Here is a 14726-nt window from a genome sequence, read left to right as displayed (position 1 = left end):
ATCAGCATAATACTGGTAAGATCCGAGTGTCACTGATGACTCAAAGTACCGCTCCCCTCCCCATTTCCTCTGCCCACTCTTACTACCACTACTTTTTCCCCACATACCCTACACTTTGGATTATCCTCTCACTTTGCATATGAATGAATCGTGCATGCGATTCAAGTGTGTAAGGTGGGTTTTCCCAAATCAGTCTCCACAGCTGACTAACATGCTGCTGTGAGCTGCTGGTATCAAATCTCTTAATTAATGAATCTTGAGGTTGGTAGCCAGCAGGAGAGAAAAGCAGCAATTGATTATAAATTTATAGGAATGAAGGCAATGGTGTTCTGATTTATTTTCATTCGATTTTGAATTCAGTCACGGTTTCATAATTTTGGCTTATAATGGTCTCATGTCATGGTCCCAGTTCAAAGCAAAGAATGGAAGTAGCAACAATGGCTTATGGTGCTGATCAATGTATGTCTGCTGCTGTGCTACTGGCATCTGGAATTTGATGTGTAATTTGTGACTAAAAATGAATTTTTTAGGTGGCTCTCTGTAATTTAAGTCTAAAATGAATGTGACAGCCACTTTAGAAAATAAAGTGTCATCCTCGGTCACACAGTAAATCCAGTCCTGGTAGGGAGCAGCTGAACTCCACCTGAAGCACTGTGTCATCCCACTTTATCATACCCACCAATGCAGTTTGCTTGTAGCAGCACCACTCCCAGACTGACAGTCATGGAAAGCTGCTTAAGGGAGCGTGGGCTCACTCGCTGAGCTGTGCCGAGGCTGCAGGGCTGTCAAAGCTGTAAAGAGCTGTGCTGTCATATTAATACCTCAGCACAGGGTTCTGGTCCTTCTCAGGCTGCTCGCTCAGACACGTTTAGATGAACTTAGTGTCACAGCCAGTGGCTGCAGTAGTATGATGTCCCTTTAGTGTAATATTGGACATGGCAGGAAGTGATCAGAGCAAGTGGAAATTATTAGAGATCATGTTGAAAGTGAGCACAGTCACTTTCCTTCTGGACCTGAAGAATGTCAAGTCACTTAGTTTTAAACAATGCTAGATCATGTTTTCATGTGTTAGGTGGTCCAAAGCTGAGATCAGAAGAGAAATATCAGCATGATAAAATAATATAATACTCAAATAAAAAGATAAAACCCCAAATCTATATAGGCAGTCAACAGACACTTTGCCTTATACAATTTTTGAATTTAATTTAATTTATTTAATTTAACAAAATATGGAGAGAAAAAACACCTTGACTATAATTATTTCATTGTATTAATGATACTAATATTAGCCTGGAAAGAGCACAACATGCACAAAAAATATTCACCAACATGTTTACTGTAATGTGCCAGAACTGTGTTCACAACTGATTTCTTTACTGTTCCAAAGTGGTAAAAAAAACAGTCAACAATAAGGGACGTAGCAATAGCACTTTAATTTAATGAATTATACTTCAACCACTGAAAGGCTCCACAGGACTGTTAACAGAGTTTTGGAGTCTCTCACATATATTCTGAAATTGTTCTTCTGAACAACATGAATACTGAGAATTTATTCTATTAAATTCTCATTAAATCCTCCTGAATAGTACTACTGGGAAAGCAAAATGAGTACTGTTTTTTTGGAATCTCAGAATTACATCTGTGCTTTTTGCAGATGATGAGGTTTGATTGGGTCCATCAAAACATGACTTTCAGCACGCTCTGAGTGGGTTCTCAGGCGAATGTGTGGAATGAGAGTCTGAGTCAATGGTCCTCTGCTGAAAAACGGTGGATTACTCCACCCTGCATTGCAGCCTGTAAGGTGTTGTACCAGAATGTAAAAATATATCTGAGCTAGAAAGTGAGCCAAAAAAAATGATTAGTTTCCAATGTAAGGTGGCTGGCCTCTCCTTTAGAGATAGATTGAGGAGCACTGACATCAAGAAGTAGAACTTCTGCTCCTTTGCATCAAAAGGAGGTAGTTTTGGTGTCTCATCAGGATTTGTCCTGAGCAGCTCCCCTTGGAGGTTTAATTGGACACTATCAGTTGGGAGGAGACTCCAGGCTAGGCTGAGAAGGTGTTGGAAGCATCAGGTCTGGGAATCCCTCAGAATCCCTCAAGAAAAACTGGAAAAGCTGGAGGAAAGGAGTTCTGGAATATCCTTCCCCGACTGCTGCCAGCATTACCAGACTTTGGATAATAGGAAGAAAATAGTTGGTTGGACGCACATAGCAGACCATAACTGAAATTGACAGACCTTTCTTGGACAGAGTTAATCTCAATTACTAAATTTCTGTGTATGATTAGGAATATAGATAAGAAACAAAAGTTTTGGTACTGGAAAGCCTACGTGGTCTCAGTTTGTACTCCGTGTTCTTTTAACCTGTGATGTTTGAGACGACTTTGTTTACTCCTAGTAAACAGTTTACATGAAGAGAAAATGAGGAACTTTGTTTGTCAAACTGCAGTCTCCAAAACATGCAATATTCTCTGATGATGAGTTTGCTTTTTATTTGATTTAGCCAAAACAGAAAGTTTTGGCCGGGACATCCACTTCCTACACTGACAGCTTAAAAAAATAAAAAAAAATAAAAAAAAAAATTGGTGATTGTTCCCTGAGGCTGAGTCTGCAGACGATAGCCGATGGGTTCCTAGATTGACTCTGACTTATCCTCCAAGGAGACACATCGGTATTGCTTCAGGAAAGTCAACATTAAGCTTATTAAAATGACCTTGACCGCTGAAATGAAATGTATTGCTGTGATGTGGGAAAGTGATACTTCACCATTTATTTCCATGTAGGTCAGAGAAATATCCTTTTATATGACATCTTAACTCACTTAAAAAAAGCTTTTTTAATGAAACGTTTTTTTGGAAGGTTGTTGTTTATTACATAAGATAGCTGTTAAATTGAACTTTGTCTTTGGTGAACGGCTCAAGTTCTAACTGTATTTTATCACATATTTAGCAGTGTGGTGGCTCAGTGGTTATGTGTGGCATTTTCATGATATGTTTGTGCTTGTGTTTCCTTCCAGCATCAAAGCATGCTGAGTAAATACTCACATCACTGTGCCCTTGAACAAGGCACTGCCTTACAGCTGGAGTTGCTCCCCAGGCCCTACTCCTCCTAATGTCTAGCATCGGTTAATGCAGGGAATGAGTTTTCCTACAGCGATCAACAAAGGAATTCTTATTTCCATTTGTTTTTTAAAAGTAAAGGTTACCCACCAAAGTCAGAAAAGACGTAACCAACATTAAATCTGACACATGAAATAAATATCAATTTACCACTCTGACAATATTGCTTAAAAGTGGCTACAAATCATTTGTTTTTCATACGTTTCTCTTCCTGGAAGATGCTTAAATCTTCCAGCTCTTGTTAGCAGTGGCAGTTGACTGAGAGCAGAGGCCAACCCTCAGCCCTTTTAAGAGCATGGATTAGAAAGCTTCAGGGTACAGAATTATCTGATAAGGCCCTACAATGTGATTAATTGGTGCTGCAGGAAATTGGTCTGCTTTTTACCAATAAATAATTTGAACGAAGGGAAGCAAACAGCTTTTAATATAAAAAAAGTCCTTTTTTCTTCCTTTTCACATAGCTGTCAGTCTGATTATTGGATGCTTCATTCTAGACTGAGATGTTCTCGAAAAAGAGAAAATAATAAGAGTATCAAATGATTTAATTTTATTGCCAGAAAAAAAGAAATGAAAGAATAAATTACATAACAGCTGATTCCCCAATATCTACTAGAGGACTGCTTTTCGTTCCAAAGCAACGACCTTGGAAAGAGATAAAAACAAAAAAGCAAATAAGTATGTTTAATACCCATTCATAGCCATGTTGGATCCTACTCTATTACTAACAATGCCATAAGCATAAGCTGGTGCTTTAGTTGATTTTCAATCATGTGTCTGTTTTCGTGTTGAGGATTAAATTGCAGCTTTAGGGTCATTTCTACCTGCCTGAGGGACAGCGAGACAGAGAATGCTGAGACCACATTGTCCTGGTCACAGCAGCCTGAGTCAGAAGAGAACATTTGATGCACTCTGAGGCATTTATTTTGAGCTGCAAAACAGCACTGACATGTTAAATAACTTCAACCTGACAGGAAGAAGTAAAGGATAAGATGAAACGGTCTGTAATCGATACCAGAATACAAGTAAACATGCAATGTTTATTTGTTTATCACTTTTCAGGCATCACTTTGAGACTGCAGCATGATGATGATGATTTACTGTGAAGAGATGTTGATGCAAGTGGTGGAGGCCATGACTAGGCTGAAGAAACAAAACAAAACTATCAGATAGACGACAAAACCAGTAGTGGCCGAATCAACAACGTGGTATACTGTTGATGAAGAAGCACTGCTCAGCTCTGCTCAGCTCAGCAACACTAAAAGTTCTAAAAAGACCACATATGACAACTAAAGGGAATGATTGCAGAATTGTTTCTATTGTTAAGAAAAAAAACCTTTGTACCATCTAAGTCAAGAACAGTCTTGTTAAGGTAGGAGTATCATTATTAAGGTCTGCAATCAAGTGAATTTACAACAAACTACAAACCACTGGTTACACTTAAGAATAAGAAGGTTCTAAAAAAAAATCTTCGGACCAATTAATTCAAGATGTTCTTGTATCAACTGGAAAGAGAAAAGTATGAAGAAGAAGAGAAACAGCTCATGTTCTGAAGCATACCATGCTATCTGTCACATTATCTGTCAAACATGTTGGAGGCAATGTTATGGCATGGGCATGTATGGCTGCCAGTGGAACCGGGTCACTGGTGTTTATTGATGATGTGACTGCTGCTAGAAATAGCAGGAAGGACTCTGAAGTGCACAGAGCTGTAGTCTCTGCTCAGATTCAGCCAAATGCTGCAAAACTGAGTGGACACTGCTTCACAGTGCAAATGGATTAAGACCCAAAGTATACTGCAACAGAAACTCGAGTTTCTTAATGCAAAGAGATCAAATGGTAATAAGTGACCAAGTTAGTGAGTCTTCAAGTATTAAATAAAAACTAAATGCAGAAATACCCAAAAAGGGGAGAGGAAACAGCATTTAGGGAGGAACGAGGAACTGTGCATAAAAGACAGATCACGGGTGTGCAGGCACAGCATTCAGCAGAATAGGTGGGCTACCGTTGGTACAAATGCTTCAGTCTTTAGGTGGGTGCATGAATGACACAATTCATTTAACTAATACAAACTTTCATCAGTTTTGTTTCATTATGTTTTTACATGTTTGTTAAAAATAAACATTTCACTTGACATTAAGTTTCTGTTAAATAAGTCTATTCTTAAATACAATAATAGATGTGAGAGAAACATCAGTGACTCTAGATTTTTATCATGACCCTTGCAAAAAATTTTGTTTTGATGGTAATGGAGGTTCTTAAGAAGAGGAAACATATTGATCTCAATAAATATGCAGGAGATGAACGCTAAGTGCAAACTGAGCATAACAAGCAACGCAAAAATAACGTTGATGTTTGATAGCTGTTATCGTTGCTTGCCTAATGGCACATAATGTGTCTACATAGTGAATCCTAATTGTCCAGCAGCTCTAAATACAAGCCCCGCCCCCATTTGTAAGAGACTGATTGATTTTAATGTGTTTTACAGAAGGAAAAAACATCAGCTAAATCTGATATAATAAAAATGTGAAAATTGATGGGTTGCACGTACAAAGGTCTTCTCATTCAGTTTTTCCACTTACTTAAGGAGCCTATACTATACTGACTGAAGTAAACACATCATCTTAGTACCAACATTCTCATTTAAATTGGAAATCCCTGTTTAAATGGTTCTGTTCATTGTGATCTCAAGGAAGATTAAACTGTACATGACTGACCGGGAAGGTAAATGTTGTTGAAAAAATGTGAAATGCCTTTCGGTCCATTATGGTTATAGATAGGCCCGATTCTTATCATTAAAAAAATATAATTGCTACTTATAAAATCCATCCATCTTCTTTCACTCATTTAATTCAGGGTCACAGATGGGCTGGAGCTTATCTCAGCTATCACAGGGCAAGAGGTGGGGTACACCAAGGGCAGATGACCAATCTGTTGCTAACACAGAAGCAGACAACCATTCACATTCACACCTACAGATAATTTAGAAATGTCAATTAATCTAACATGCATTTCTGGACTGTGGGAGGAAGCCGGAGTACTCAGAGAAAAAACATGCAGACACAGGAAGACCATGCACTCCACACAGAAAAGCCCCAGCTGGCCAGTGGATTGGAATAGATTTGAAGACCTTCTTGCTATGAGCCAACAGTGCTAACAACTGCACTGCAGGATGGTAGGAACCTCTTGTCCTCAATTCCAGCTTTATATATTTATCTTGGACTAAAGTATTGTAGCTTTGATTAAGCCACAGATCACATCCTGACATAGTTCATGCCACTCTAAGATATTGTAACCTTGCTGCAACCCTTCAGCTCATGCATTGAGTTCCTCAACCTTTAAGCCAACTTTCTTCAGATTTGTAGAGCATTTAGAGCAGTTTTGACTTACTTTTGTTGAACCTTTGGTAATGTTTAATATGAGCATCACAGTTCTAATGTATGATCAGGGCTGTACTTAGGTAGAAGTACAGATACTAGTGTTAAAAATACTCCTTTATAAGTTGAAGTACTGAAACAACTTTTTTACTCAAGTGAAAGTGAAAAAGTACAACCTCAGAAATGTACTCAAAGTAAGAAAGTAAAAGTAACTTTTTGAAGAACATTTCTGCCCTCTATTTTTTTTTATTAATGTAATTAGTAAACTGAATACTGATTTTACGTGACATTGGTGTAATGAAGCTAAAACCAATTTTAGTACTTCATGAACAAAAATAATATCCAAATTAAATCCAGGACTGAAGGATATATGTCAGGGAACCATAAAATACCATGTGTTGAATAAAAGAGGTCTTTAAATGTATAGAGTTTAGTTTTGTGCGACCTTGATGCTCCTGACCTCCGGTGCACATTCCATAAATTATTAAATCTCACGATCTATAGTTCATATGTGGAAGACCTTTATGCACTTCTTCCTCATTAAATCTTCATGTTTATGGAACGATCTGCAGTCCACAGGTACGAATTCATTTACCTTCTGCTATCCTTTTCCTGTGTCAATTTTAATCCATGTGTCAATTCAAAAAGTACATTAAACAGTTATTCTGACTGACTTTTTATAGCCAGAATTTAAAGTTTAAACATTGTCCCCACATTTTGATTTCATAATTTGTTGTCGTCCCCAATGGAGATACTGGTGAGTCAGTTGAGGGCCTAAGCAAAAATTCCATTCCAAAAACCATTTTTATTTTGGTAACAATGCCCAAGACAGAGATGACTGTTTACGATGTGTTATTAATGTAACGACTCACTGATCCTGGTGGGCTTCCACATTTCTTCAGTCTGATTGTTACTCAGTAACTTGACTGCTGTAGACTCCTGGAGTCGCACTTGACTCGATCACATCGAGCTGGACACACCAGGGTGCTTTACCAGTTCATTAATGTTAAATGTCAAGTAAGGAAAAGATATAACGTTATGCAATTTCTCCCCCATAGTTAAGCCTAGACTAATAGATTATTTTTTATTTATATTTAATTAGATTTAGATTTAAATGTTATTATCTGCTCACCCCTGTCCTGCTTTTTTCCCCTCACTTCCTCTTTTTCTTTTTCCAGAATGATAAACCTTCTTCACTTTCCTTGAGTGGCTTTTACTGTTGTCATTCAATTTGTTTAATTGGAATCATGCAGGGTATTTGTAATGGGAGTCACTGGCGTCAGGTGGGACTCCTTAGGGAGAGCAGGTTTCTCTAGTGTCATTGCAAACGTTTCACATTGCCACTCTTGTCATTTAAAGTTTGTCTCTCAATATATATGTTATTCCTCCTGGTAGAAAGTTTGACCTCATTTTGCATTTTCAAAACTAATGATGGTTAATTTTATTTTAATTGTAGGCATCTGCACACAAACCAAGTACAAACAACTTGGATCTATTGTTGTTTAACCTGATTTTTATGATAGTAAAACTTTTCACCAATAACTTTTCAGCTATACACCCCAAAACACCCAGTAGTGCTTCCTGGAGAATGCCAAATCCTGAAGCTTATTACTAAGTAGCCCTGAGACCTTGATTTAAGGTAAGCCTCTCCTGGGCTTCCTTGCTTCTGAGCCAGCTGTAATCAACCCTGTCTGTTCTCTGGCCATCATTATAATGGGGACAAAATCTCTCCTCTCACCTTAAACTTCTACAGAGGACATTTTATCAGATGATTCACATTTTCCTCCAGTGTGCCCCCCTTTTTACTCTGTATCCTTTGTCCTCTGTGTCTGTGCCAAAGCTTTGCCTTTTGTGATTTTGGAGCTTCCTTTGGCCAGGCGCTGTTTGCGAGTTGTGCAGGAAATGTAACTCTGAATCGGATCCATGAGTGAGCAGTGAAGAGAGTCAGAGGGGACAAATTCGCCAGAGTCCTGGCTGCCCTTTCTGTCCAAGTGTCTAGTTGGAAACAAACATGATTAATGTGTTGTTGTCTGGGTTTGTATGAACGTGGAGGCACTGCAAGAATAATAAAAATACGTACACTCAAACTAAGAAAAGATAATGTGGGATTTGTAGTCTAGCAGAGACAGAATAGTTTAATACTTTTTTTTAATGGTTTTTGGGCAGTTATATGCAGCAGTTGCTTCTGTAAGCCGTGGACATCTCTCCCCCTCACTTCCTCAATATGCATGTGCAGACCTGCATCATTATTATCGAGGTGTATATTGGTCTTGAGATTGCTCCATCGCTCATCTTCTCAGCAGACATAAATTTGGTGTCTATCTCTTCCGTCTGCCCTCCTTCCCTCCGTGGCATTTTCCATCATTATTATTCACCACGTGTCTCGGGCTAAAAAGTTTTCTCACAGCAGTGGGCTCATCTCCCACGTAGCTGTCATTTTAATGGTTGTTTGTTCGATGGGGAAACAGGAACTAACAGGGGAAGGTTATTAGCAAGGTCACCTTTCGCCCCATTGTAACTGCCCAATGAGGACTGCGCTCAGAAAACTGGGCTGGTAAATTTGTAGCCTAGAGAGAGAATGAGATGTAGGCTGCTTCTGCTGCACTAAAGGGCTCTTTGGCTGTCTTTCTCCATCACCTTGGCTATAATGCAAATTTGTAATTTTCCTCTGGCAAGCACGGCCTGTCCCTGCGAACTTAATTTTTTGGAAGGGAGACATCATTTACACTCATACTTCAATGCTCCCTGCACTTTTCAGTTGAGTCTATTAATGCTTCTCTATTGCCCTCTTGTGGTGTCCTCACTCCTCTGCACCAACACTTTTCACTGCAGAGTGAAACATGACTACAGAACTATAGCAGAGTTACAGCTTGCCTTCGGTGGCAGCAGGAGGAAGGGTTTCGAGTTTGAAGACTGGGACCTTTCTGTGTGGACTGTGCGGGTTCACCCTTTGCCTCAGGGTAATCAGGCTTTCTCCCACAGTCCAAACATGCTTATGAAGTGTATAATTGGAAAAGAATGAATGGAAGGATGGATGGATGGAACACTAGCAAGGGAAATCATAATAAGATTCAATTCATCCTAATTTTTAGTTCCTTTTAGGGAGTTGTGTAAATATTTTGGAGCACACACCACAGTGTTACATTTGCATTATATGGTGCTAGACTGAGATATGAAATAAAGTATTTTGATGGATGGATAGATTACATACAGTAGTACAATACAAAAGTACTTGGTGCATGTTTGTTGAAACTGATCAAGTTCTAATTAGCTCTAATTTTAGTTAATTAACTATTTGTTTGTTTTTCACGCTTACTTTTGGTTTCTCCAGTGTTCCTCTAGTGTCTGTGCTGAAGTGTCCCTGGGTAAAATACCAAACACAACATTGCCTCTGAGTGGATCTGTGTGTGTGTGTGATAGTTAGAAAATGCTTAAAAGCATATATATTTAAGTGCTATATACGTTTATATTGTGTGCAGGAATGAGTGAATTTGACTTGTAGTAAAAAGTCCTTTGACTGCTAAGTTAACATAGAAAAGAGAACATGAAGATCAAATCATTTTTTATTGAATTGTCTGTATTGAAAAACTTAAAAATTAAACTTTACATACTTTTCATGCAGGACTGCAGTAAGAATATAGACTAATGCTCAAAAGCCAGAGCCATATAAAAACATTACATCTACACTAAATATAAGAAAAAACAATACAAAAACTTCATCATGTAAACATTATTAAATGACTGTTCATTTATGATTTCTTAAAAGCTTTAGAGTAACACAGGTGCAGTTGTTTATCTCTCACTCAATCACTCAGGCTCTGATTATTCTTAGCACCACCATGATTAGATTTCAAGATTCAGTTGTGAGTGCGGTTGAAGTTAGCTGCCTTTTGGTTTTTTCCTTTTGTAAGCTGACAAAACATCATTATTTCAGTGCACATTCGAAACCTTTGCATTGTAAAAACTGTATAATAATGGGCTTAGTGGAACCCCTTTACGCCTGCAAAATATTTACTCTTCGCCGTTTTATAATTCATTGTCCATATGAAGTAAACTAATTCAGAGCGAAGGTATCCCCTCGTGTCTCTGCAGCCTCTAAACTCTGCTCTGTTGGCTCTGCCTTGGAGGTGCAGTTTTTCAGTTCACCTTTCAGCTCAGACAGCTGCTGTGCATGGCTAGAGAGAGTTCCACTGACTTGCAGTAGGAGACCATTTGACTGTCTCTCCAGCTCCTCCCTGATTCTCTCCAGGTCGTCTGCCAAGTAGTTTAAGCCCTTACACTGGTCCTCTACGCTGGCAACCCGCCCACCAACTTCAGTTACCTCCTTTTGGACCACCATAGCTGATCTGCGGCACCCCCGTACCTCTTCAGCTAGCCGTCTCTTCATCTCCTGCAGCTCACCTTTAAGCCGGGTCAGTCTGCGCTCACCGGCCCCAAGCATGGAAGCCTGATGTCCAACCAGCTGCACCACGCCCTTTATCTGCTGGGCCAGACGAGTCTCTCTTTGATGCCAAGAACTGTTGGCTTCACCAACCTGGTGGACCACTGTCCCCAGGGAATCCTGGAGTCCTCTTAGGGTGTGGTTAACTGAGCGCACATTGAATTTGAGGATTGTTAGCTCACCCTGGATGGAAGAATCTTGCTCTGCTTGTTCCTGCTGCTCCCTGAGGGTCAGACGCTTTAGCATGTTCTGCAGTGTAACATTGAGTGTGTTCAACTGGTCGCCTTGCATATCCAGTACCTCCTTCAGATTCTGCTCCAAAGCCAGGTTTTCACTTGGCGCAGCAGAGTCTCCTTGGATGGTAACTGTTTGAGGTGAGGGACATGAAGTGGTGCAGAGCATTTCCAAATTGTTGAGGTGCTTTTGCATTCTGTCCACATCCACCTCCAGTCTGCCTCGGAGTGACTCCAGCTCTGTCTCCAGAGTGGGAACAATGTGATCCTCCAGAGCAGTTGCATTACCCAGCTCCTCCAAAGCTGTTAGTAAACGACACTCCAGATTCTTCAACTTAACCTCCATTTTGGCCTCCAAAGCATGTCCAGTCGCATCTCTGTCTGGGACACCACTTGTCCTTCCAGATTCTTCACTTTTGATCTCCCCAGTCAGGTTGAGCTTGGCCTCTACATATGCCAGACGCCCCTCCAGCATTCCTTCTATGTGGTCTTTGTGTCCACCCAGCTCCACTCTCAGATGCTCCTGGGACTGGTTGAGGCTTGCCATTGACCTTTCCAGCAGCTGCACCCTTTCTGTAAGTCCACTCATCCTACCACAGCAGCTCTCAGTACCATTACAACCATTGATCTGTGCTTGGAGCTTTCTCAGCTCTGTTCTTAGGTTGATGGTGCTTTCCTGTAGAGCATCCTCCATCTGCTCCTGCCGCTTACTTTGCTGCTTCTGGCACTGACGGTGCACATCCCCAGCTTTCTCCTTGCATCGGTCCTCTGCGCTCTCCACGCGCTTCTCAAATCCGCCAAGAATTTCTGTTCTGGCTGTGCTTAATTTAGCATCCATCAGTTTCTCCATAGCTCTTCCAAGCTTGCCATTGGAGTTTGATACCAAAAGATTTCTAATACCTGTTCTATTAGAAATCTTCTTCAGTGCTTCATCATGCCTCATCACTGTCACTTTGAGTTCCTGAATCTCAGCTGTCTTGGCTTGCAGCTCATTTCTAAGCTCTTCAACCCTTTCATTCAGTTCTGCGAGGTCTGGAACAACATGTCTACCATCTAGATCTCCTGTGTCAAGGTCTCCCCCAGGAATTTCTACAAACCCAAAGGTGGATGGATGAGAGGCTACATCTGGAGGGGGAACAGGAACAGTACCAGGACCAGTACCAGGGGGAGCAGAGAGCAGAGCTGACAGCATCCTGTTAGCATCCTCTCTGAGTGAGGTTCGCAGGCTTTCCTCTAGCCCATTCACAGTTACCCTCAAAGTCTCTAGACCCTGGTTTAGACGCCGCACATCCTCTTCCATATGATATATTCGCTCCTCCGTCTCGCTGTCAAGAGCCTGGCCTGAAGAGATAAAGAGATGCTATTAAAAGGGGGACAAACACAGTAAAGAAATCCCAAACACTATGCTTTGATGTGACTGCATTTTGAATCTAGTTCAATTTAAGAACTTGTTAAGAATTTGTTGTTCTTTTACTTAAAAAGAAAAGAAAGTAAATTCAGGTACATCACTTTTAAAACCCAGTTAGCTTTATTGGACAGTTTAAAAATGGGGACATACCCGTGGTCTGTCCCACAGGCTGTTCACCACCAGAGGGGGGAGGAGAGGGGATTTCTTCAGGTATAAATTCCTCAGGTGCTTGGCTATTCTCATGTTCATGTTCATGGTTGGTCTCTGTGTAATGTGGCTCTTCATGCTCTGGAGCTGGCTCTGATTCTGATGGATAAGGCTGGAAGGGGATGTCTGGGTAGGAGGAGGACCTCGAAGGCCCAAAGGGATGCATTGGGAAGGGGTTAAAACTGCCAGTAGGAGGGCCTTTGGGATGACTCCATGGGCTGGCTTTCACAGCAGTGTTAACATGTGGGCCCTTGAACATCGGGACTTTGCTAGGGGGCCCCTTAAACTGGGACTCTCTCATTGGTGGGCCCTTGAATGGTGGCATCATTTTCATAGGGTGTTGATAAACTGGATGTCCCTCCATACATCCATAACCAGAGTACCCAGGGCAACAACGCCACTCCAGCTCTGTGACGGTTTTATGTGCCACCTTGTAAAGTGGCTTGTACATTAGGCGATACCTGCAGGGAGCAGCAGTAATGGGTTAAAAACATAAATTCAGTGTTTTGTACTGTGAAGCGACCTGAATTAAAATCTTTCACACGAGTAGCGTTTACTCACAAAAGAGCTGGGCATTTGCGGCCCAGTGAACACTTGTTGTACTCGGCTTTTACATACGGTGCTGCTCCATCCTGTATGGTGAAGGGCACTGTCTTTTCAGTGACGTAGGCACAGTGGTTCCTTTCAGAGTGGAAATCAAAGAGGAAAGAAAAAAACTTGCTCAGATACAATTTTTAAAAAATTACAAGATTTGTCACTGAATTATCTGACGTGGTGATGTGCATGACAGAGATGGAGAGAAACAGCACTTACTTGTGCCTGCTGGTGGGTTTTCCTTGGCTGTAGTGTTCACCAAGCCCAGGTTTATACTGGTGAAATTCAAATGGTCTGTAGATCTTGGTTTCAACAAGTGATGAAAATAGTGCCATGAAGACAAAAAGGCTCAAAACGCCTGAGAAAAGCATCCTGAGCATTCACGTGTCCAGTGAAAAGCTGAGTGAAAAAACTCTTCAAACTGAAAACAGAAAAAAGTATTCCTTTATCAAGGGACAGCAGAGGCCACTAATATTCAAATATTCTCCACTTGCTTGTAAAAAGACTTGAATTTCTAGGTTATACAGCAAAATGCCACCCTGTGAGTGCTGATGCTGGCTGTGGTTGTAGTGGACTCCCGTGACAAAAGTCCACTGTGAGTTTGGGGGGGGGACTACAGACGCCACTAAAAAGGCTCCACCGGCTCCATCTGCATATCTCCTCCCACTCAGCCTCCTCAAAGTAACACCCTATTGACAACACAGGAGGGAAAAACCCATCATCTCCCCGGTTAATGTCCCACCTGTGACTCTTTTGTGGTTGTTATCTATATAATTTTAATATATGACAATTCTGGAAGCTGCTTTCACCAACCAGAACAGCAGCTGAGCTCTCAGTAGCTTTTTTCCTTTAGTGACATCACGGCAAACCAGAGAGGAAACGCTGCATCACCTCCAACGAGTATAGTACCCAGCTTTGTTATTCACCCTTTAGAATATAAAGTAAGAAAGACATGCATAAACATTCTATGTAGAAAAAACAAAACAAGAACATCATGTTCAGGGTAAAAGCCTTGTTTTAATATAAAAACTAAATAAGAAAACATGCCTTCACTGCTGTAAGTAAGAAGCAGTCAAGAGACAGACTTACTGCTTATTCTAATATTAATGTTTAGAAGGTCTTCGAATGGATTTGATTTGATGTGTAACTATTGCTATAGATTTGATTTATAGATTTTTAATAAATGTAAAATTTGATTGTATATCATGTGTTCATAGCTGCCATTTTTTATCCAATTTTTTTTCCAGTTATTTGTTTACATCACCCCAGAGAGATAGCCCTTTCTTTCATTTTCTTTGCTCTTTTAGCCAATGTAAAATTGATGTGACACAAAAATAAAAAAATCAGCTTC

General features: G+C 40.5%; 1 protein-coding gene across 1 annotated transcript; it reads right to left on the bottom strand.

The window, feature by feature from the left end:
• Positions 1–9791: 9791 nt before the first annotated feature.
• On the bottom strand, positions 9792–13960 carry emilin3a (elastin microfibril interfacer 3a). The gene is made up of 4 exons (XM_042224311.1): positions 13595–13960; positions 13343–13462; positions 12725–13242; positions 9792–12507 (listed from the first exon to the last, which is right to left on the bottom strand). The coding sequence occupies exons 1-4, from the start codon at positions 13753–13755 to the stop codon at positions 10547–10549; spliced, it is 2760 nt and encodes a 919-aa protein (XP_042080245.1). The 5' UTR covers positions 13756–13960; the 3' UTR covers positions 9792–10546.
• Positions 13961–14726: the final 766 nt, after the last annotated feature.

Source organism: Haplochromis burtoni, unplaced genomic scaffold (genome assembly GCF_018398535.1).
Source record: "Haplochromis burtoni strain Fernald_Lab_line unplaced genomic scaffold, NCSU_Asbu1 Contig_134, whole genome shotgun sequence".
Classification (NCBI taxonomy): domain Eukaryota; kingdom Metazoa; phylum Chordata; class Actinopteri; order Cichliformes; family Cichlidae; genus Haplochromis; species Haplochromis burtoni.
This window is presented reverse-complemented; position numbering and strand designations above follow the sequence as displayed.

What these genes read in the sequence shown, in the direction of transcription:
- emilin3a (XM_042224311.1), bottom strand. Translation starts at nt 13,755, where the DNA reads ATGCTCAGGATGCTTTTCTCAGGCGTTTTGAGCCTTTTTGTCTTCATG. An exon ending in AAACCCACCAGCAGGCACAA is followed by an intron (nt 13,463 to 13,594) that starts GTAAGTGCTGTT and finishes CCACTCTGAAAG; the next exon opens with GAACCACTGTGCCTACGTCA. An exon ending in CGCAAATGCCCAGCTCTTTT is followed by an intron (nt 13,243 to 13,342) that starts GTGAGTAAACGC and finishes TGCTCCCTGCAG; the next exon opens with GTATCGCCTAATGTACAAGC.